Source organism: Phyllostomus discolor, chromosome 13, assembly GCF_004126475.2.
Source record: "Phyllostomus discolor isolate MPI-MPIP mPhyDis1 chromosome 13, mPhyDis1.pri.v3, whole genome shotgun sequence".
In the NCBI taxonomy this organism is placed as follows: Eukaryota; Metazoa; Chordata; class Mammalia; order Chiroptera; family Phyllostomidae; genus Phyllostomus; species Phyllostomus discolor.
This window is the reverse complement of record NC_040915.2, coordinates 68,728,980-68,751,765: the sequence shown is the minus strand read 5'-3', so window position 1 is coordinate 68,751,765 and position 22,786 is coordinate 68,728,980. Positions and strand designations below refer to the sequence as shown.

The 22,786-nt window shown below is 44.1% G+C and overlaps 1 protein-coding gene across 2 annotated transcripts in view; it reads right to left on the bottom strand.

Moving 5' to 3' along the window:
- NTM (neurotrimin) overlaps positions 1-12,384 on the bottom strand; it is a 944,650-nt gene extending 932,266 nt beyond the window's left edge. Inside the window, exon 1 of one of the 2 annotated variants that reach the window (XM_028528357.2) lies at positions 12,027-12,384. In XM_028528357.2, the coding sequence (XP_028384158.1) occupies positions 12,027-12,108 (82 nt within the window). In that variant the 5' untranslated portion in view covers positions 12,109-12,384. The remainder of the gene's footprint in view (positions 1-12,026) is intronic. The other variant, XM_036014146.1, reaches the window with a different exon arrangement.
- Between the last annotated feature and the right edge of the window lie 10,402 nt (positions 12,385-22,786).

Here is a 22,786-nt window from a genome sequence, read left to right as displayed (position 1 = left end):
CTTATCTATGAAAAAGAAGATAAAAAATATGAACAGTAAAATGACAACAAACTCACAGCTATTAACAACTGAACCTAAAAACAAAAACAAAACAAACTAAGCAAACAACTAGAACAGGAACAGAATCACAGAAATGGAGATCTCATGGAGAGTTATCAGCAGGGAAGTAGGAGAAGGAAAGACAGGGAAAAGTACAGAGAATAAGTAGCATAAATGGTAGGTAGAAAATAGATGGGGGATGTACTTAAGAATAGTATAGGAAATATAGAAGCCAAAGAACTTACATATACAACCCATGGACAGGAACTAAAGGGGGGGAATGCAGATGGGAAGGGGTGTGCAGGGTGGAGGGGAACAAAGGGGGGAAAATAAGACAACTGTAATAGTATAATCAATAAAATATATTTTTTAAAAAAGAAAGAAAAAAAGAAACTACTACAATAGTAGACTAGACTTACAAAACTATAAAGTCCAAAATGTGGTAGGTAATAGTCCACTCCTCACTTTGCCAATTACACTACATCTGGAATAGTCTGTCTGGTATTGCCTTTTAGTGGATAATTATTAAATTGGAGCTTGTTCAGAAGATAATGATCCGGATGATTAGTGGTCTAGAAGCTATACCTATGATAATCATGAGAAGAAACTAAGAATGTCAAGATAAAATAAATAGGGTCCATGATAGTCATCTCTTAGAAAGTGGATCACACAATATTACTTGTGCTTTGAGTAGTTCTAATTGGCAAAAGTTAGGATGAGGGAAATTTTTGCTCCATGTAGATTTGTTAGAATTATAGTGAGCTGCAAGTAATAGAAACCTAATTAAATAGGGATTTTTTCATAAGTGATAATAAGTATGGAAATATGTATTCCAGAGCTGGTACAACTGTTATGTCATCTTGAACCTGAGGTTCTTCTAGTAGGCTGAGTCATATATTATAAAAGTATCTATACTCAACTATTTTTGATTTATAAGAAGAGCAAGCTTATTTACTTCAACCTAAATGCTTCCATCTTTGCCATTCTTGATGGGTGTTGTTTGTCTGACTGTTTGCAAATTACCTTCTAGCCCTCCAGGTAGTATGTCAGTCTCTCAGTCAAGAAGACAGGGGAAGGGGAAGGTTCCAATAGCACAGGCTTCCTGAATACAATTCTGAAAACTCCTCCTGGTAAATGTGGCTTTATATCCCATTAGCCTGAACTACATCGCATGGCCATACCCAGCTATAAAGAAATGTAGGAGGTATTTTGAATGAGCATGCTGCTGCCCTGAACAAATTTAGAGCACTATCTGTAAAGAAAAAATAAATAAAATTAGTATTGAGGAGGCATCATAAATGCCTATGAGAACAGCATTTTCTTTTCTCACAGAGTGTATCAACTATGAAAAGGGGTGCTAATACCAGCTGTTCTCAGCTGCATCTGCATGATTTAATCATCTGTAGTTATTCTGACCTATTCAATGAGAATTTTTGTGAGTTGGCCCTGGGCATCTTGCTTATCACCATCTCCATAGGTACTTCTCACAACCAAAAATGGGGACTACAGATCAGGTAATGTCTGCTCATTGAAAGTCCCTGAAATTGTTGAACAGGAATTAGTGAGCATCATTCAGGTGAGAGTGTTGCCCTAAGTGGGAGACTGGGCAAATTCCAGCTCACAACTCTTGGAGTCTATAAAAAAGCTTTTTGATTTGATGATTAAATTATTTTGGCCTTCAGCAGTGCAAGGAACTAATAAAAATGGCCATAAGACATTTAGATCCTTCTATTAAGAGGTTTTAAGACAAAAAGAAGGAGAACTATAGAACAATTAAGTATTTGCTTTCAGAATTAGCAAAACAGTGTATCCAACTACGAAGTCTATCCACCACCAATTGCATTGAGAAAAATAGCTGTTGATTAATCTCTTCCATGCCTGGGCCAACTTTGCTTCTGACTGTTGAGGAAGAGAGTCAAATGCCCTAAAGGAAAGCTTTGCAGAAGGAGGAGGAAGAGTAGATTTGAAGAGCAGATAAGAAACACTTTACCAAATCATTTTCTTCAAATAAACAGGTCCATCCAGTCACTGTCCTCATTTCTTAGATCCAATCTTCCCTTGCCCCTGGTGCTCCTTCTGATATCAGCGTGAGTTCTTCTGCTCATCTAATCTATTGACCACTAGAATAACTATTATCTGCTCTTGGGTAAATTTAGACAGAAATACTGAACTCATTTACCATTACCTAGGTGCCTATAACATATGGCTTATTACTGATTATAGCCAGGACGGGAATACTAATATATGAGATTCAAAGTCCAAAAAGGTCTTGTCAGAAAGAAGACATGAGTTGAATCTAATAGGGTGATATCAGAGAAGGTAAATCCTGAGGTCAGGTTGTTGTATATACAGTAAAAAACTACAGGCATAAACTAAGGAAGGGTTCACTGTAAGTCAACAGTTATACGGCTCTTAAAAAACCTAATGGGAATCTCAGGCCTTTCTTTCTCTCTCTCCTTTTTTTTCCATCCAAAGACACTGAGTTCCACACTGTTCCAAGGGCTGTACTGAGTGTTGTAGGAATGGAAGGTAAGTAAGGCAGGTCATGACCTCCAGGAGCTCACAGTCTGTAAGGGAAATAAACATGTAAGCAGGTAACTACACAAATAGGTGGTGGATATAAAGGACTTTGAAAGAATGCTGAACCTGGAATCCTGTGTTGAATTACAAGTATTTGTGAGGTCGACAGGGGTAGCCGTTAGCAGAGGGAAGTGTGCACATACATCCTGAGAAGGAAAAGGCAGAGCACCCTCCATCAACCCCCCACAGAGGCCATGGAACTAGAGAACATGGGATCAGGAGAGAGGCTGGCAGCCCCTGGCAAGACCCTCGGAGCTTCCCATATCTCCTCCAAGAGCTGAGACTTTACTCTGTTTGGTTTTAAAATCAGAAAAGTCCATATTATGCAATATTTTGGGCTGCTCAGAGCAAGATGGAGAAGAATTTTTGAAGAAGAATCCAAAATACCTTTAGAAAAAGGCAATCAGCACCCTTTCCATGGATAAACATATAGAAAATAGGAGAAAAGTTTGGAATATTTATCCTAGTGATGAGGAGGTTTGAGGGAAAGGGGAAGGGAATCATGCTTTCCAATATTTGAAGAAGAGTCCTGTTGAAGAAAGATTATTCTTAGTAGCAATCATAATACCATTAGGTAATATATATTGAGAGCTTACTATGTGCCAGGCAAAGTTCCAAGCATTTTATCTACAGTAACTTACTTAATCCTTGTAACAGCCTTAAAGAAAATCCCTTCATTAGCTCCGTTTTATAAAAAAGGTAACTGAATCACACAGAGGTTGATTAAATTGCTAAATGTGTCAAACTAGGAAGTGACAGAGCCAGCATTTGGGCCCAGCAATGGTATAGCCGCTGAGTTATAATTCCTTTCCAGGCATTCTCCTTCTCCTTTGTTTTTGTTTTCTTCCTGAACAGCCAGATACAATAGACTAACTAGAAAGATATAAGTTCCCGGTTACTGGAGATGGAAGCTAGGGGACCCCTCTAGCTACATTTTTGAGGTGTTAGAGCTCAAAGAGAAGGATTAGAATAAACCATCTTGAGAGTTCCTCTGGGCTTAAGCTGATTGTAACTCTGGGTTGGCTGACTCAGCAGTGTGAATGCTCTGTGAGTTACTCAGTGGCTGCCCTTGGCACCAGTCTGCACACTAGCTCCATTCTGCATGTGTCCCCTTAGCTCTACTGGCTCCATCAAAATAGGGAAGTTTTCATTCCTGCATGCACTGCACAGGAACCGACCTGGCTTGGAGAATGGAGCCAACAGGATTCTGCCCACCACTCTAGCTGCAAAATTTCCACTGAGGTTCTGAGCCTGAGCTTTTGCTGTGAGTGACAAGAGCAATGGCAGTGGTATGCTGGATAACCCATTCTTGGGGAGGGAAATAGAAGCTATGTCAACCTTTACCCTTATGAATGGATCTTCTTCCAAACTCACCATTGCTTACCACTATGGAAATCTAGCTCTAACACATTCATTCTTTTTAAATTTTTTTTATTGTTGTTCTGTTACAGTTGTCCCCATTTTCCCCCATTACTTCCCTCTGCCCTACCTACTCCACACCTTCTACATTTAGTCCTACCTCCCACCTTTGTCTTTGTCCATGGTTCCTTTATACATGTTCCTTGAATATTCATTCTTGACCCACATTCAAATAGCTCCTGAATTTCTCTTCTGGGATTGATCAATTAATAGTCATTATCATTCCTGAATCCCCATACCTGAAATGCTGTGACTAGTTAATCCTTTCCCCCATCCTAAGAATGCCTTACACATAAAGATATAGATGGATATACGGACATGTAACATAGTCTATATGATACCGTGTGTGCTGTTTGTGTCACACACACCACTCACACATTCTGACTTTCGTCATCAATCTGTGACTGAGTTTATATCCTTAGCTTCCTGCAAGCAGAGACTGCTTTTGGGTGTTTTCTTGCAGCACCACTACCTTTCAAGTACCGCACTCAAAAAGACTGTTTGCAGAGTTACAAAATGTCGAACTTGAAATGAAACTTGAAAATCTTTTAGTCCAACTGATTTATTTTAGAGATATGGAAACTGAGGTTTAAATAGGGAGTGTGTCATATTCAAGGTCATAGAACACTCTTGGTTGATTTTAGAGGTACAGTTTTCAAACCTGGCCACAGATTAGAACCTCTCCAAGAGCCTTTTAAAAATATCAATATGGGATCCCATCATGAAGAGATTCTGACTTAATTGGTCTGGGATGGAGTCCAGGCATTGGTATTTTTATAAAGCTCCTCAAGCGATTCAATCATACACAAGGTTTGAGAAACACTGGCTTAGGGAATGGGAGTACTGCAAATAAGCACACACTGTACCTGCCCTCCTGAAGATCTACCAGCATCTGAGATGGGGTGAAAGATGGAGAATTGCTTTAGGCTGCTTCACTTGGAAGAATCATAGATCCATGAGAAAGGTTATTCTACATAAGAAAAGCTAAGAATAGTCACCTCCAGCAACCCAGAAATGCGGGTGGAAGCAGTGATCTTCCTACCTGCATTCAGGGGTGTGGGGTGGCTACCATGCGCAGTGTGAGTGCGAGAGAAGCTATGTTTCCTTTGGGTACATAGAGCTGACTACACAAGTTGATGAGTTGAAAGACTTGTGTCCAACCGCAGCATTATACCAGAGGAGAACAAATAAATGACAACTTTATTATTCCAGGAACCCTGAATGAGGGTGTGTGAGTCGGCAGCAAATAAAATGGTTCTCAGAAGAGAGGTTGTCTTAAATCTACCCTGAAATATGAACCCCTCACAGAAGTTCCCTGGACTTCATTTACCTCATCCAGACCAGCAGCCTGAGGCAAATCCTGCCCTGCCTTATATGTGTTCTCCTCTTATCTCCTTTGCCCTCCAGTTCTGTGTAGAAGGTAAGGTACAAAAAGGCAGATAGGCTAACAGACAGGGTGTGGATGTTGCAAAGAATCAACCAGTAACTTGAATGACAAGAAGCTGTGGTCACAAAGCCAACTAGCTGACACCATCCATATACTAACAGGGTACATCAACCATCTACAAGCCCCTCCTTGGCAGGAGACTCCACGGAGAAGCCCATATTTTTATGAACGCAGAGCTACAACCATGCATCCTCCCCTCTGCTCCCAATCTACAAACAAGGGTCAAGGGTCAGTTGCTTTCTTGCTGCCTATCATCATTTGCACAAAAAACAAGAAGCTGTGTCACTGAGTCTTCCCTCCTGCTTCTGGTGCTTCTGTTGGGGCTTCCAAATGTATTAAAAAGATGGTAAGCCAAGCCAAATCTGGGAGGTTGTACTCTGTCTTTGGTCTCATCCTTTAGTTGGTTTTAGTAACTGCTGTATTCCTAGTCCCTAACACAACACATTGAATATAGGTGCTCAGTAAATGTGCACTGGGTAATTGAGCCAATGAACAAATGAATAACTGCATGGAGGCTGTGGGTTAGAATTCGGTGGCACAACCAAGAAAAAGCAAAGGAAGCACCTCTAGAGAGTGAATTTGAATAAGCAAGTAAAGCTAAAACCAGTCAGTCTCTTGATCAGCCTTTTATTATTGTAAAGGGCAATACTCTTAGAGAAGCCAAGAAAAAAATCAAATTTAGTTACCTAAGATGTCCTTTGTAACAAAGCTGAAGAATGTGTTTTCCAATATTTGATTTCTTAGCTTCACAGTCTCTCTTGAAATACTCTCTTCTCAGCAATGAAAATGTGAATCTTCATCGGTTTGTTTTGCGGTTTGCAAATGACTTACAGAGCTCTTCTGGCAGGGTTGCTGTTTTTCTTCTTGCAAATAAACAAAAGGCTGTTTCTCTAATCTGACTTAAGTGGGGAGACTCTGTGATCTGCCCTGCACAGTTTTGGAAGAAGGAGAAAAGCAAAAGAGAAAAGGAGGGGCGAATAGAAAAAAGAATGAGGAAAACTGGAACAAGCAGGGCATAGAAGGTGAGCAAAAGGCAAGAAAGAGGTGAGGGTAAACCACATAGGGAGAATTAGAGTGTAAGGAATATCAAACAGCTGGGGACTGTAATCATTGGGTTCCCAGGCACTTATGACGGGGAGCTCACTTGCCCATCAGATCACTGGTTCTCCCTGCCTTTTTCCCTCCCTCCCTCCCTCCCTCTCTCCCTCCCTCCCTCCCTCCTATTGCACCATGTCATCTGGGCTCCTTGTGAACTGGAAAGACAGACTGTCCCCTCCTTCTTCTAGCAAGCCTGCATGAAGCGAGGCAACCCCTGCCAGCATGACCTAGATCTGTCAGCTGATCAATTATTTTTCCCATGGAGGAGAAGGAAAAATGAAAAGAAGAAAAAAAGCGGGGGAGAGTGGAAAGAAAAGGGGGACAGAGGGCAGAAAAAGAGAGGGAGAAAAGGGGAGAGAAAAAGATGGAGAAATGGAAAGAGCAAATGAGAGGTAAGGTAAACCAACACATCTATCTTTTAAGTTTAAGCTGTTTTAAGTTTAAGCAGCAATAGCAAGAGAAGGCTTAATCCAAAAGGTCGCATAAATAAATACATAAAATGAAATAGAAAGCTCTCAAAGGTTACTGATCAAAATCAGGGTCAAAGCAAAGCATGGTCTTCTTTTCCCACCTTTTCCCAATTCTGTTTAGAGCTGATCTCCTTCCCTCTAAAACTCCTAGTGCCATCATCCCCTTCCCCATGCCCCACCCCCACCCTGACTCTGCCATTCCCACTCACAGCATTGTGTCTCCCTGAAGAAGTCCCTCTTACAAATGGATGGGAGGCATGTTCCCTGCCTGTTTCTTCTAAATCCCCCACTGGCCTTCCCCAAGGCACTCTCTAATGAAACAGGACTTCGCAAGAGACGCTGGGGAGGATGCTACAGCAGCAGAGCCAAGCCCCATGCAACCTGCATGCCATCGGTCACCTTAATTCTGCATGTTTTCATTTTTATGTTTAATTTGTTTTATTGAATTTCAAATGACTATAGATATAAAATAAACATGTAACAAGCCAACAGAGCAGAAAGGAAGTAAACTGCATAAATACAACCAGTCTCAGCATGGAGTTCCACTTAGCACCACATGTTTGGAGTGTTACAAGCATTAATGAGTCCTTATGACACCCAGGGGACTTGGTCCCCAGCCTGGCGGGCAGGTGGGGAGACAGGCTCATAGAGTCTCCCCTATAGAACACGTAGAAATCTTCAAGCTCAGATGTAAGTGTCCCCCACTGAGCTGCACTCAGGCCACCAGCTCTGGCTTGAAGTCTGGAAGGCATGCATATTCAACTGTTCAAAGATTCTGTAGGGCCTCTGCTGAGGTTATATATAAAACAAACTTTTGGGGTTTTTTATTTGTTTTTTTTTTCAGCAGTCTAGCTGGTGAGCTGGAGCTGGACATTAGCTCCAAACCAAAACACCTGGAACAGAGCCAAATCTCAGATGAGTTGCGGTCCCATCCAAAGTGTCTCTACCATGAGGAAACAGCCAAGAGCACTGCACATCTTTTCAGTGTGTGTTTCCCGTGCACCAGAATCACATGTCCCAAACTGCTTTAGAAATCTTGCCACTTCTTAGGATGCCAAGGGAGCTCGCTTCCACCCAAGGGGTAAACTGTGGCTGAAGCCAACACTGATTTGTCTGGCCCATTCAAGACAATCAGCTGACACCAGTCCAGGTTGCTGTATCTCAGGGCTGCAGGACTGAATGCATGCAGAGGACAGAGGCCTGGGAACTGCTAGGAGACAGTCAGCCTAGGGAGAAACCCTTCAAGGACACAGTTTAGCAGCCCTCCAATATAAGCACTAGAGGAGGGGCCTACTGAAACACCTGAAGTCAGGGCGTAGGTATTGATACAAACATCTTGGGCTTATATTTGGCTCTAAAAGTACCAAAAGAAAGGACCAGCATGATGCCTAGGCTTCGCACCTGGTAAGTAAAGCTGCAGTCCCAAGAAGGGCCTTGACACAGCAAGGCCTGCTGCTCCCTGTGGGCACTCCCAGCGGCCTTGATCAAGTGCTCAGTGGGCCCAGTCTGAGCAGGATGGATGGGGGTGAGTGGCCTTTGCTGTGCTGTGTACAACTTGCCTATAACTTGCACCAAGTTGGCAGCTCCAAGCACGGTAGCCAGGGTCCACTTTGTGGAGCTCCTCCGTTCCTCTTCTCTATCTTCTTTAAAATGTATGTATTTACTTTATTTGTGGCTATACTCCCAAGTGCTCCCAATGCTTACATCAAGGCCCAGGGGCCCATCATCCCAAACTGATTTTTCATTTTGCCAGTAAACATTGTAACGGTCTCAACTCCCTCCCTCACATCTCGGCAGCAGCACCGCCCAACTCAGGCTGCTGCTGGCACCCAAACGTTTACTGTGAGTGGCAGGAACTTGGCCGAGCCGCCCAGCTGAATGGTCTCCATGCCTTCGGCGCTGAGTGAAGGAGAGTGTGAATTCAGCCCAGTCTGCTTTCCCTTCTACTCTGCCCTGTTCCTGTCTCAAGTGGGCAGATAAGTTGATGGGGAATGTGAGGAAGTGAGAGAAAACTAGAAAGGTAAGACAGGAATCTAGCCAAGCTCATTGGAAGGTGTTAAAAGGAGCAGTAATCCTTCGAAAGAGAAATGGCTGGGTTTCTAGAAAGAGAAAAGCTGCAGTACAAGCAGCCATTCCTTTCCCAGCCTCTCAGTGGCAGAAGGTGGGCGGGGTGCTGAAAAGGACAGTGCCTAATCCAGAGCCAGGCTCCCATTCCCGCCGAGAGGAGCTGCTGCTTAATCAACCCTGGTGAGTCTTAGGGCCAGAGCCCCAGGGTGCTAATCACCCCCTTCCTCCCTCCCTCTTGCCCATCACTAATCAGTGCTGATTCCCTCAGACATCCCTCCCCCCTTAAGCTGGATCCTGGTCACTGGTCGGACTGGGGGTAGAAGCAGGTCACACAGGGGTCCGTAACCTGCCACTAGCACCCTACACACCTTTTCCAGAAGGCAAGAAACCCAGAAAGTAGCAGCACTAGAAAGAGCCAGCTTAAAACAAAAACAGAGGAGAAGAAAAAATTGCCTTGGAATGTGTACTGCATTCTAACTAGTCCCTCTGGGTCAACGCAATAGGGGTGGATTATTGCAGCCAAGACCTGGGCTGCCTCAGTAATTCTGTAAGTTTGATCAGAGATAGCTGGCAGGATCCAGCCTCCATCCCCTGAAAGAGAAAACAGCCATCACCCTTGCTGGTCCCACTGCCAGGTGGTGCGGGGGTTGTCGGGGGTCATTCTGCTTTAAAATTGGGCAGCCTTGTTCTATTATGACAGATTGAAGCCTATTTAGAGCGGGCCCTGAGGTGGGCAGGCACAAATAAGACCATTATTTTTCTCAGGAAATTCAGAATTTGGGAGAATGCAAGGAGGTCTGAAGTACCCGTCACCTCCATCCCCACCCCAAGATCAGAACAAGACCACAAAATCGGATTTTAGCCGGGAGAATTCCACACCACTGCTTTCTACTCATCTATTTGTGGATGATTCAAAGTATGAGCAAATATTATGCTTCCCTGCATTTATTTCTGATGAAAAAATAATCACGTATGCTAATTTATATGTAAATTCAGTTTGGCCCTGGGGCTCCTGGCATGCTGCCAGTGGCGCTGTTGATGGTGGAAGTTTGGCCATTGTCTCCAGTTTAATGTTACAGGCAGAAGACACACAGATCTCGGGACAGACGGAAAATTATCGAGGACTTGGGACCTTGCTTTCCCTTCCTCTGACCCCCCACTCTAGCCTTCTTATTAGCACAATACAAGCCATTTCCCGAGGAAGCCTGGTTCTGAACTCACTTTCCCTAGAGCCAGCATTGGGGCTCTCACCTCACTGGGTGAGCCTGGGTACCAGAAACAAGCAGGGTGCACACACACAGATGCACAAACACACACATTCACACACACGCTGCTGCTGCTCCATGTTACGTAAGAGGAGTCATTCAAGGATGCCTCCAAGTTAGCTCCTTCCCTCTTCCACCCGCCCGATGCCTCCATCCTGAGGCTGGGGGCAGCAGGCAACGTCAAGGATAAGTCTGCACAAGCCACCACTGTGACTTCCTTGTCATCTGACTCAAAAACCCTCCAGTCGCCTCCCCCCTGCGCATTGCCTTCCTCCTTCAGCCCCAGCCAAGGGTACACACATATTGGATTCCTCCCAGCCTGGTCCCTCTGACCCCCTTGTGTGGGTCCCCATGGTAGCCCCTAAAACTTATGTTGAGGGGACAGCAGCAGAGAGGTGTCAACAGGACTAGAGGTGGGGGACTCCGTTGAGACCACAAGAACTCCATATTGCAGTAGAAGAAGAGAAAGGGGGGGTGGGGATCCCCATCCTTTTTCACCCTGTGAGACCAAACTTTCCTCTGGGAATACACTGCCCAGGACAGAGCTTCCTCCTGGGATCCTCTTGGAGAGCCTGCTGGACCACCTGGGCAAAGTTTCTCTGCCTGTCTCAATCCCTATGAGTTCAGATATCTTTAACATGAAAAAGCAAGCCAGACCCCCTCCTCCCTCCAAAGGATAGGGTGGGTGGGAGTAGCAGGCTTGTAAAAAATACAGCTGCTGGAACGGAAGAGCTGGGACAGTGGGGGGCCGCACGGTGCAGCAAATGGACCCGGGGCTGAAGCAGATTCCAAGTGCACCCAACACGGCACAGTCAACATCAAAGCACACACTTGGCCCAGGAACAAGCCCAGCCCTCAGCTGCAGCCCCCGTGGTGGCCTGGCTTCCAGACCAATAATAAACAAAAAATTAGCATTCGACTCTTACTGCCTCTCTCCCTTCAACTTAGAAAAGCTTTTAGGAATTTCAGAGCCCCGTGCGTTCGAGTTCCCACTGCCTTCCATCTGCTCATTATCCTCCCCCACCCTTCACCACCCCTGCCACCAACACACCCCCAAACACATTCAGAACTAATACAGTTGTTCACCGCGGCTGCAAATTGATTTATCCTTTCAAGCTGGATCTCTGACCAGAACCTGGCAGGATGCAGTTACCTGATTATTTCTAGTCTGCATTTTCCTTTGCTCCTATCTGAAGCTTTGCAAGTTTACTGGCCGATATTTAAAGTTTCCTCCTGTAATTTTTTCCCGGTAACATAAGCAACACATTAGCAACCCTGCTGCTCTCAGAATCTGTAATTTTCCCTTGCTTCTTGTGTGCTCTGCCGTGTGTGTGTGTGTGTGTGTGTGTGTGCAAGAATGTGCATAAAGCCAGGAAGACCAGCACGCAGCCACGCACCTAAACGGGAGCACCAGACACCTTTTACTTATGCATATACATTCCCCCATTCCAGTAGCAGCCAGAATCAAATCAATATTCTCACAGCCTGGTAGGGAGGATGAAGTCCCAGCCATGCTGTTTAAACACTCTCTCCTCCACCTGCAAACCGCGCAGCAGAGCCGACTCGGGAGTCTGCGAATCACATAAAGCACACTGTACAATTCCTGGGTCTACTGTAGGCAAATCAATAGCAAGCTCTTACCTTGAAAGAGAAACAGAGCAGCCAGCCCCGTGAAGATTGCCCAAGAGATAGAATTGTGCATTTTTGCCTGGATGGTTTTCATGATTTTTTTTTCTTCTTCTTTTTCTTCTTTTTTGTCAGGTTCGGTATTTTCTTTCTCTCTTTCCTGACAGATCGCGTTGCTCTCAAGCTCCAGGAAGGAGATTTAAATCCACTGTTTTGCTGAAGGACACAACAAGAAAGCCGAGGGTGTGCGAGAGTGTGACTTCTCAGTAATTATCTCTACTCATACTCTGGCACTGAGACACATCGTACAATCTGGCCCTGGACAGCCCTCCTACAAGCTGCAATCATTGGTTCTAATCCAAGGATTGACAGAGCTACAACACACGCACGCGGGCACACACACACACTCAGGAATCATTTACTGGGCAAATCAGGCTAGCTGATTAAAGAGACAGGAGCCTGGAGAGATGGAATGATAAATGCCACTTTGCCCCTTCTATATTACTTTCATTTTTTAAACTGACAGTCTCAGAGCCCCAAGCATAAAAAAAAAATCCCTTTCCTTCTGGCATTCCTTGGCCTCCTGAACTCAGATTCCCTTTGCACTGGAAAAATCCCATAGCCAGCAACGGCTTAAGGGAAATTTTAAAGGGATATTTTCATGCTCAGTGAAACTTGCAAAGAGGAGTCAGATTTCATTTGTTGGTACCTATTTTCTTCTCTGATAAAAATATCATTCAACAACAGATTTTTTCCCCTCTCTCTTATCTTTCTCATATTCCCAGTCAACCTCCTACTTAGCTACTTTAAAAATAATAAATAACTCCCTATTTTCTTCTCTTGTCACCCTTGTTTCAGAATACCTGTATTACTCCTATTTTCATTCACTTAATTTATTTCCTCAAGTCACCCATGTGTATATGACACCATGTCAAGCAAGAAGCCTTCCGAGATTTGAAAAGAACTGCAGTCTGAATACAGAAAACCTTCTTCAAAAGTGATCAAGGAATGAGTTTATTCTACATGGCTCAGTTAATCTGCATTCACTAAAAAGAACAATATAAGTGTTCGTGGTTTGAACTGTAGCAAGACAGATTTAAGTTAGACATGCTGAAGGACTTTCTGGGTATAGACTTTGTGTGTGTGGCTACAAAATGTCCTGCTGACATTCATCTCTTTGGTGATGGGTAAGAGTAAAAAACAGGCAGAAACAATCAAATGGATGCACTGACTTCTTGAGAGATCTCCTAACTCTATGGCCTTGGCAGTTGATAACTTAATTTTTTTGGTTTCCTCTTATGAAAAGCAAGTTATGTGATATGAACAAAATCTCTGGAACACTTAGCCCCCACAGACTCTTCCTAGCTGATTCTGGCAAATCCATGCCATCACAATGTCCCAACACACATTTTTGAAATATGTCTTCCAGATCTCCACAGCTAACTATATTTCTTTATAGGCCCCATAATAATTTACTGTATATATTCTTTACAGAATGCAACAGTGCATATTGTCTCTTAATAATTGTGGGCACACAGGTGATGTGGAAATAGTATGACCATTCACATGTGCCTCAAAGCCACTGTCCGCCTGTCCACACTGGGTGTGAAGCAGAACCACAGACCCAGCAGGACAGCGGCCCTGGGACTCTGAGCGCAAGGAGCCCTAGGGTCTGGAGACCCGGGTCCCTGTCTCAGCCCCACACAAACCTGGGCACAGCGGGCAGGGTGTTTTACCTCTGTGTACCTCGTCCTCTCATCTGTAAAATTAGACCATTGCAATAATTTCTAAGGTTCTTTTCCATTTGAAAGGTGTTTTAAGTTCATGGGTTTGTCCCTGCCATTATATTATAATTCACGTGTCCATCAAAATGCCATTGGTATTGTAAGGTCCCAATGAACAAAAATGCCATATCTCTCCTCATCCTTTTGTGCAGTGGTCGGCACAGGGACACTTGCCATGACATGCTCTGTCCGTGGCAGGGGTGCGAACAGTGTAGGACAGGAGGGATGGCTTCCTCTCACCGCCATTCCACTTCTCTCCAAACTGACAGGGAAGGCCATGGTCATTGTCCCTGCCTGGGGAGGCAGAGACACTGACATTCATAATCCCCTCACCCTAAACTGCAGGAAGGCTGTGCATTTACCAGTTTTTATGAGGCACCCATATGTGTGGCAGCAATAACAAATTAAAAATCCTAGTTGGTATTTATTATTTGCTAGGTGCCAGGCATTATAGCTCCTATTTTATATGTATGTTTCTTATGAATTCTTCACAATCCATGAGGTGGTACAATTAGCATCCCCATATCATAGCTAGAACATTGAGTTTTTTCCAAGGAAAACATGTGTATAGACACACAGCTGGTAAACAATGGAGCCAGGATTCGAACTTAAACATTTTTCTCTCAGACGAATTTCTAAATACGATCTTATGCTAAATACTGTGAGGGATTCAAACAGGCATCAGACATCCTTGTATATAACCTCTTTGCTATTTTTAATGACATATGAGATTGCACATTATATAAAACAAAGCATATATCAATAGAAGTATAGGAAAACCAATATATTGCCTTTAGAATTAATTGAGCTGCAAATGGTTGTTACACCTGAGCTGCAAAGAAATGATAGATGGGCATTTTCTATGATAGTTTTTAAAAGTTCAGTGGAGATGGTGAAAGTCATGCTACACTTGAATGTGAGGTAGAGACTAGATCTAAGGCAGAGGGAAGAACACTGCAGGTGAGGGATTCCACACATTAAAAATTAGAGATGAAAATACACCACCTAAATTTTGGGCGAGGCCTGTCTGAGATCCCCCATGTTGTAGTGAAAATTTTAAATGGTAGATGGATGTAACCTGGCCCAGTTTTTGATCCATGTCAGTTACTCTGAACACACAGACAATGAAACCATGCCTGGCACATGGCAGGCACACTCAGAGATACTCGTCATTGTCATCATGGCTTGTTGACTGAGAGCACAGAGCAGAGCTGCACCTGACTAGGTTCAAACCCCAACTCCATTCCCAAGGGGCTATGGGACTTTGGTTGAGTCATCTCAAGTCTATGTCTGAAATGGGGATGGCAAATAATAGCTGCATTACAACCATCACCACCCATCATAACCGTCGGCTCACTTTCATTTATTTTACCATTTTAACCAAATTGAGACTGATGAGGTCTGCTAAGTGTCATTGGGTGGAGCCACTGGAGCCCGTGAACCAAGGCTCCTGCAGGGATTCCTTTCAGAATTGTAATTTGTGCATTCACTAAGGCAAAATACATCCTGGGGGACTGCTGAACCAAAAGTCTAATTTGGGCTCTGAGTGCTATTAAATGCTAAACTATCTAGAGAGCTATATCTCTTTCAATGCTTGAATTTACCACACAGCATAAAATTTCCCAATGGCCTTCCTATTTCACAAAAGCACACAGTTAACCCCCTTCTGGAGAAGCCATCTTTCCCTCTCTTTCAGCAAGGAGTGTGATACAGTGTTACCGATGATACAGGCCTGTTGGATCATCCAGCAGCCTCACTGATTCAAGCCCAGTTTGAAGTGCTGATCCTGGGCTGTCCACAGAAGGCTTTTGTTCAACCAGGTCCAACCCCTACCTAATAAACTGGGTCACACTGATGCATAATGCAATGACTAGAGAAGCTGAGTGGGAGAAGCTATGGTTGATTGGAAGGGGATCGTTTGAAATCACAGCCCCTTATTCAACTATCAAAGTTCTTTTCTCTGAGTTAGGAGTCTCAAGCACTTTGAATCAGGTGTCTTGCAGGACTACATTTGCCTCTCAGATTAGCCAGATGCACGTTATGCACCATTTACTTCCCAGTTCGAGGGTCAGAGGAGGATGAATGGTCCTAAGACAAAATTAATGTCAGAAAGGAGACTTCAAATTTTAGGGAGAATGATATTCTCTCCCAGGGCATTCTTGAACTTCAGAGAACTCTATTACAGAAATGACTTTCCTGTTTGCAGATAAGGAATAAGAAAGAGGCATGAGAAGTAAGGGATAAGAAAAGGGAAACAAAGGAGGTCTTTAACTTCTGCGGAAAGGCAGCTCAGATGGCATTTCATAAAACTCTCATCATTGGGTAGCTTAAGATTGTGCATGGTGTGTGGAGAGCCAAGCTGAGCAGGAATTGACTCTCTGTGTACTGCCTGTCACTGTGCATGCCTGTCACCTCACCGAACCACACAGTGAGGCTGGGAAGGTCACAGTGAAGCCTGGCTGCCCTGCTGTCCAAAGGCTAGCTGAATCCTGAGAGTGGCCTTCCAGCCCTGGGAGGAGGGTGGACAACCCCACATACATTGTGGGCAGGCCCAGAGGACTGGCAGAGTAAAGCCGGGTGAGGAGGAGGAGCAGAAGGAGGAGGAACAGATAGGTGTGTGGGGTGTTGGGCAGTGTTTTTTATTTGTCTCAGCTATTATGGATGAAACTGCAGGAGCTTAAATCTGAAGAGCAGCCCTGAAATAATGTTCAGGATTTAACAAAAGCCGCTGCTCTGCACGGCCACGTGCCTGCCTGCTGTGGCCTGCCTCAGAGGAGGCTGGGTGTGCAGACTGAGCACACAGACTCCGGCTGGGAAACGCCCTGCCCCAGAGGGAGGAGGAAGCCGGCCTGCCCTCCCTACACCTGATGTTGAGCAGGGTCCAGCTCTGACTTGTGATGTCACTTCAAGGAGGGAGAAAGCTACATCAGGAAGAAGGCATCTGCCATCTTTCCAAGGGGCTCTTCCTGGAAAGCCATCCTGGACGTGCCCTCTATGAATGGTCACTTTGATGTGAGTGGAATGGGTCTAGGAGACAAATAATGGAATTCCGTGAGGTCTATTTTGAGAATTGGACCTAGAGAGGGAGATTTCCTGATTTATTGATAATTTGCTTAACCCGATATTGAAATGAAAGTCTAACCCTTAACATCCCAGAGATTAAGGACCCAGAGATTTAACCTGCATTCCTAGAAAAGAAGCAATTTCAGTGTTTTCCAACTGGTATTATAGTCATAGTCATCTGGTCTCGATTTCTACGAATTATCATCATTATTTCAAAAAGAAATGATATGCCATATTAGCAATTTAACAGAAAGAATTTAACAATGTAAAATCAGAAGACCTGAATTTGAGTCTAATTCCATTCATTACCTTCAATTCTGTGGTCCTCAATTTTCTTGTGGCATCTCATCGCTTCCCTTCTTGCCCTTAAAATGGAAATAGAAACACATCTATTTGACACAGTCGATATAAATTAAATAAAAAGAACATGTAACTGCCCTCATTCAACATGTAACACACACATTATTGGCTCCTGTGTCTCTACAATCAGCTTGCTGGAAAAATACAAATCATTGGACTAGATGATATTCAGCAAGACCTTCACAGGATTCACTGCCTTCAGGATGCTTACAGACAAAGGTTTTCTCTGGGCTCTGCTGCAGACCAGAGGCCATTGTCTGTGGGTGCCTGGCCCCTTGGCCTCCTGTTTGTGTTCACAGAGTCAGTCCTGCATGGTTGGATGGGGGCTGCTTCCTTGTGGTGTAGGAGTGAGCACATGACCCTGGCCCCAGAAACCAGCTTTGCATGGAAAGCTTTCCAGGTGCTTTTTGGAAAGAGGTATGGCTGCCAGGGGGATAGCTCTTCTAACACGTGGAGACAGTCTGCAAAGAAATGAAGTCAACAGAAAAGAAAGGAGAACCGAGAAAAGGGGGCACCGCTGAGAGCAGGGCAAGCATTAGACTTTGGATGGCGAGCACACAGTGGAGTACACAGATATATTAAGAAGTCAGTCTCCTGAAATTTACATAATGTTCTTAACCAGTGTCACCCCGATACATTTAGTTAAATAAATAAACACAAAGGTGGGGCAAGTCCAGCCTGACAGCCGACACACACCCTCAGACTTCCCAGTCCCGTATTTGCTTAGGATATTTAATTTTTGTATTTTTACTTGGAGTTGACATACAACGTTCTGTTAGTTTCAGGTATACAATGTAGTGATCAGACATTTATGTAACTGAGGAAGTGCTCCCCCCCCAGTAGGTCTAGTACCCATCTGACATAGTCATTTTGAATTCAGCTTCTGTCACTAGCAACTGAAAGAGTCTGAGCTGGAAGGGTCTGCATGGAGAGCCAATAAATCTAAACTTCCTTTGCTTCCCTCTCCTTCACACAGTACTTTCCCTGATATGTTGTAAATATGTAGATATTACCCAAAGCCTTAGGTAGAAAGGTAGGTGACTGAGGCCCTTTGCTTTTTTTTTAAAAAAAGTATTATCAAACTGGAATGAGAATAAAGTTACAGATGGAGTCAAGACAGACCATATTTTTTTCTCCTCCTAAAGGCTGGCTGAAGTGAGAAAGCCACCATTCAATGAATATCTCTGCATGTCAGACACTGGGTGGACATTTAGCACGAGCCTTCTCACTTAACTGCTATAGTGTCCCTACATGGTGGATACCATTGCCCCTAATTTGCAAGTAAAGAGGTTGACTAACTTGTCCACAGGATCACAGGGAGTAATCAGTCAGGCCTTCTCTACATTCAAGACCCTGCTCTTCCCCCACACTTGGCTTCATATCAAAGGAAACTGAGACAAAGCAAAAAGATCAGGACAGTCTGGTGTGGTCAGTGAGAGCCACAGAAAAGGCATCAACCTTGATCAGCATTCAATAACAGAAGGTGGGAGTTCATTCAACTAGGGGAATCACTTAGCAAATGCTTGGAGATGCCTGTGAAGCTCAGGGGAAATCAGAGTGAGCCAATATGGGTGGATTTGAGTCTGTTTTTTTCAAGTACTGAGAGAGCAAGTAGGTTGGGCCCAAACTAGAGGGTCTTGAGTGCTAAGGAGTTTGGAATAAATTTGAGAAACAGAGCTGCTGTTGATTCAGAGGGAAACACAAACTGAAAGCAATATAACTCGGTGTTCCTGGAGGAGAATATGACAGAATGCTTAGTAAATGAAGTCACCCCCTCAGAGGACCTCCCCGCCCTGTCCCCAGCCTCCAGACTAGGATAGCCACCAGCCTGTGCGTCTCCTAGGATAACCGGGCAGATCTGGGGGCTTTTCTAAGGTCACACACGAGTGACTCAGGCACACACATGGGCCCTGGCAGCCTCTCGTTTGCAGCTGGCTGCCCACCAGGCAATTGATCAGAGAGCATAGTGCAATAGTAGGAGTCAAGCTAAACCTAGAGGAAGGTGGGGGGACTTGGGGGTACCTGGAATAGTCCTTTTGCCTATACTGGGGTGTGACTTTACTGCTTTTGACCACTTCCCTCCATGTAACTATCTAATTTGAAGACGTTATGAAGAAGAGGAATCTGGTCTGAGGAAAGATTCATGTATTTCTGAATTACTTGGCCTAATACTATCTAAAAACAGGCTGAAGTCCGCGCCAGCCAAACTGAAGGAAGATTGTGCAGTAAACAGTCCAGGAGCATTGTTCTCAGCTTCCCATACTGTTGGCTCACACTGAGCAGTGCTGTCCGGAGCAGGGCGATAGCACGCTTGCATTCATGCAAGTTAGAAGCAGAACTGGGAGTAGAAGAAATGCTTTTGGCTTCTTGTCCAATGTTATTTCTTTTTTCCAGAACGCATCTGGATTCCTTAGCTCAAGGTTTGATGGAATGGCTGCTTGTGAAGCCTCCTCTGCCCGAGAAGTACACCCTGGCCACTCATTCATCCCAAAATTGTATTTGCTGTAACTGAAAGTTTCAAATCTTTAAAGGTGCAACTGTACCTGGTAAGGGTGGATAAACCAGGTTAGTCTATCACAGGAAGCTCAGGGTGAAGGGGTTTCAGTTTCTTTACAAAGCATGTATTATGAAAGAAGAAGAGAGAATGAAAACAAAGGAGTCTGTGGTGTGAGGACTGTGGGCAAAGGGAGGAGAGGACAAGGTTCTGGCAACAGTGTTGGGGGACTTAGACTTCTTAGTGACTCTGAGTATTGCTTTGCAAGGCAGGGAACAGGGGATCTATGTGTAAGAGGCCATGGTGTAATACCCATATCAAACATGTGGCCTGTCCATGTGATGCCCCCCAACTACATCGATGATGTTGCAGGGGAGGGGAAATAAAGACTCTTTGAGGAGGGTGTACACCAAGTCTACGTGGGAGGTGAATGGGCTGGGCAGCAATAGCTATTCATCACAGACAGGTGACTGATTCTAACCCATATAGAAGACACATAGGAAGGCTTAAAATCAAATCATGTGTCATGCTGAAGAATAATGGTACTTTCTCTAAGGAGTATATGTATATTTTTAATTTCTGAGTGAATTAAGTGCCTATAAAAGGTGTTGAATTGGCAGCCTAGAAAGTTAGAGTCCTTGATTTATGCCCAGAAGAAGAAAGACTGACACCATTGCTTGCATCACTCCTAAGTGCGGGGAGCCACTCACCCGTGTTCTCTGTCCTCTGTTGCTCTGAGAATGATGACCCACTGCCTATCATGTGCAGGTCGTTCCCACAATCCTGAAGAAGCTTTAGATTAGGGTGATATAAGGGATAAATTGTAGGGACATAAAATAAATGAATTTGAGGTCCCTTGCAAACACGTTATTCTATGGCCATCATTTATGGACAGATCCAAAAACACTAACACTTGTGCATCTTTTTCCAAGTAGAATTTCAAAGTATGTTTTCACATTCTATTTAATAATCTTTCCATAAAACATTAGCAATTTTTGTCATTCTCCTTTTCATTTCTGGAAGGGAGACTGAGTCAGGGAAAATGATTGTATGTTAGAACTGAAAATAATCTTGGAGAGATGATGGGACTAAAAGAGTACCTGGATTTCCTAGACAGAGACCAGATGCAAAGAGAGGCTCCCAGTCACAAATGCTGAGGCAGCAGTGGAGGCAGGGCCAGCACCCAGGTTTCCAAAATCCCTACTCTCCCTCCACTGGTCCATTCATCAGTAATCATTATATACTGCAGAGCCAAAAGAAAATATGTACAGACACACATAAATACACATATAGATCATGTAACAACAACAATGAAAACATTAAGAAAAATAACACCTTATGAGAGAGAAAAGTTTCAAGATAGATTTGAGGCCTAGAGACAGAAAAGATGTGTGGCTGGTGACATGAGGCAGAGCTGATCTCCCCTGAGTCCCCACTTCACGCTGCTTTTCCTTGCAGGATCCTTAAGCTGCCTGAGTTGCTGACACCCCATTAGTGAACTGGAAGAGTAAAAACAAACACAGGATTATGTTTATCCTACATTCAAACATAGGATAGGATCAAACAGCACACATGTAAAGATATTGGCACATATAGAAAGACTATATACTAGCTGTCCAACCAGAAGAACATTATTCTTCAATAAGGTAGATAATTATAATTATTTAGGAGGAACTAAGTTCTAAGTAAACAAAATATTGATTTCACATTAAAATTTTGATTTGTGGAGGTCCAAGATGGCAGTGGCATAGTGGGATGCGAACTCACCCCCTTCCATGAGCAAAATCGAATATACACATATAAAGGTTACAATTACTTCTATGAGGCAACTGAGCACTGAATGAAGAGCTTCTGACAACAAATAAGAAAAGGAGTTGGAATAGAGAAGGCTGGGTAGCGGGAGCCCTTAGGGAGCGTGGAATTCTTCAGGCCGAAGGAGACTTCAGCACCAGTGTTTACATCCCCCTCCACTTTGATAGGGCAGGTGGGAGCTCTCTTTGAGCAGGTGGGGCTTTGGCTTACCTGCAAGATGACTTCAGCAGTGTTTTCAGTGGTGCATTGCCTGGAGCTTTTTGCATCTGAACGGAGAGAACAAGAGGGAGCAACAAGGTATCACCGCACCCATCTGACCCAGAAGTCTAGCTCCCCAGGTACCTGGAGTGCCTATTCAACTTTAAGCAGCTTCCCAAAGCACCAGGCACATAAACCTGAGCAGAGGTGGGTCTCCACAAGATCACATTCTGTACCCCAAGTAATAGAGGGACTGTATGGAGAAGACTGGGGAGACACTGAAGCTCTTTAAGAACAGCAAAAATTCTTCAGGGCAGGAGCAGGAGGTGCATGTGAGCACCATGGTTTATGTCTATCTCCACCACCAGAAGGTGGGCAGGGGCTCTATCTAGGTGCTCTGGCCTACCTGCAAAGTCTCCCTACCAAGGGTGTCCAACCTTTTGGCATCTCTGAGCCATGCTGGAAGAAGAAGAGTTGCCTTGGGCCACACATTAAATATACAAACACTAGTGAAAACGTATGACCAGAAAAAAAGGTTTTAAGTATATTTACAATTTTGTGTTGGGCCACCTTCATAGTCATCCTGAACTGCAGGCAGCCCTCAGGCCATGGGTTGGACATCCCTGAGGCCCATTTTGGCCTAACAAAGGAAGCAAACAGGTTCAACAAGCCATTACTACAGGCATCTGTTCTCCCCACCTGGAGCCTCTGTAGCTCAGTAGGCTAATGCTTCAGATGCCTTAGGCAGCCACTTGGATCCCACCTGATGGCCAAAGCCACAGGTATACACCTTCTACATAAGGCCACTTCTCCTAGACTGAAAAGAAGGAAAAACACCCTAAGGACATGGAAATAAGTAATTGGCCTGATAAGGAATTCAAAGACATGATCATCAGATACTCAGCAAACCTGAGAGTAGAACAGAGGAATTTAGGGACAAACTTCAACAAACAGAAAATGTAACAAAGAACCAAACAGGCTGAAGAACTTAATAACTGAATAAACATATTAGAAGATGTCAGCAGCAGGTTATCTAACAAAGAATGAAAAAGTGAGCTGGAAGA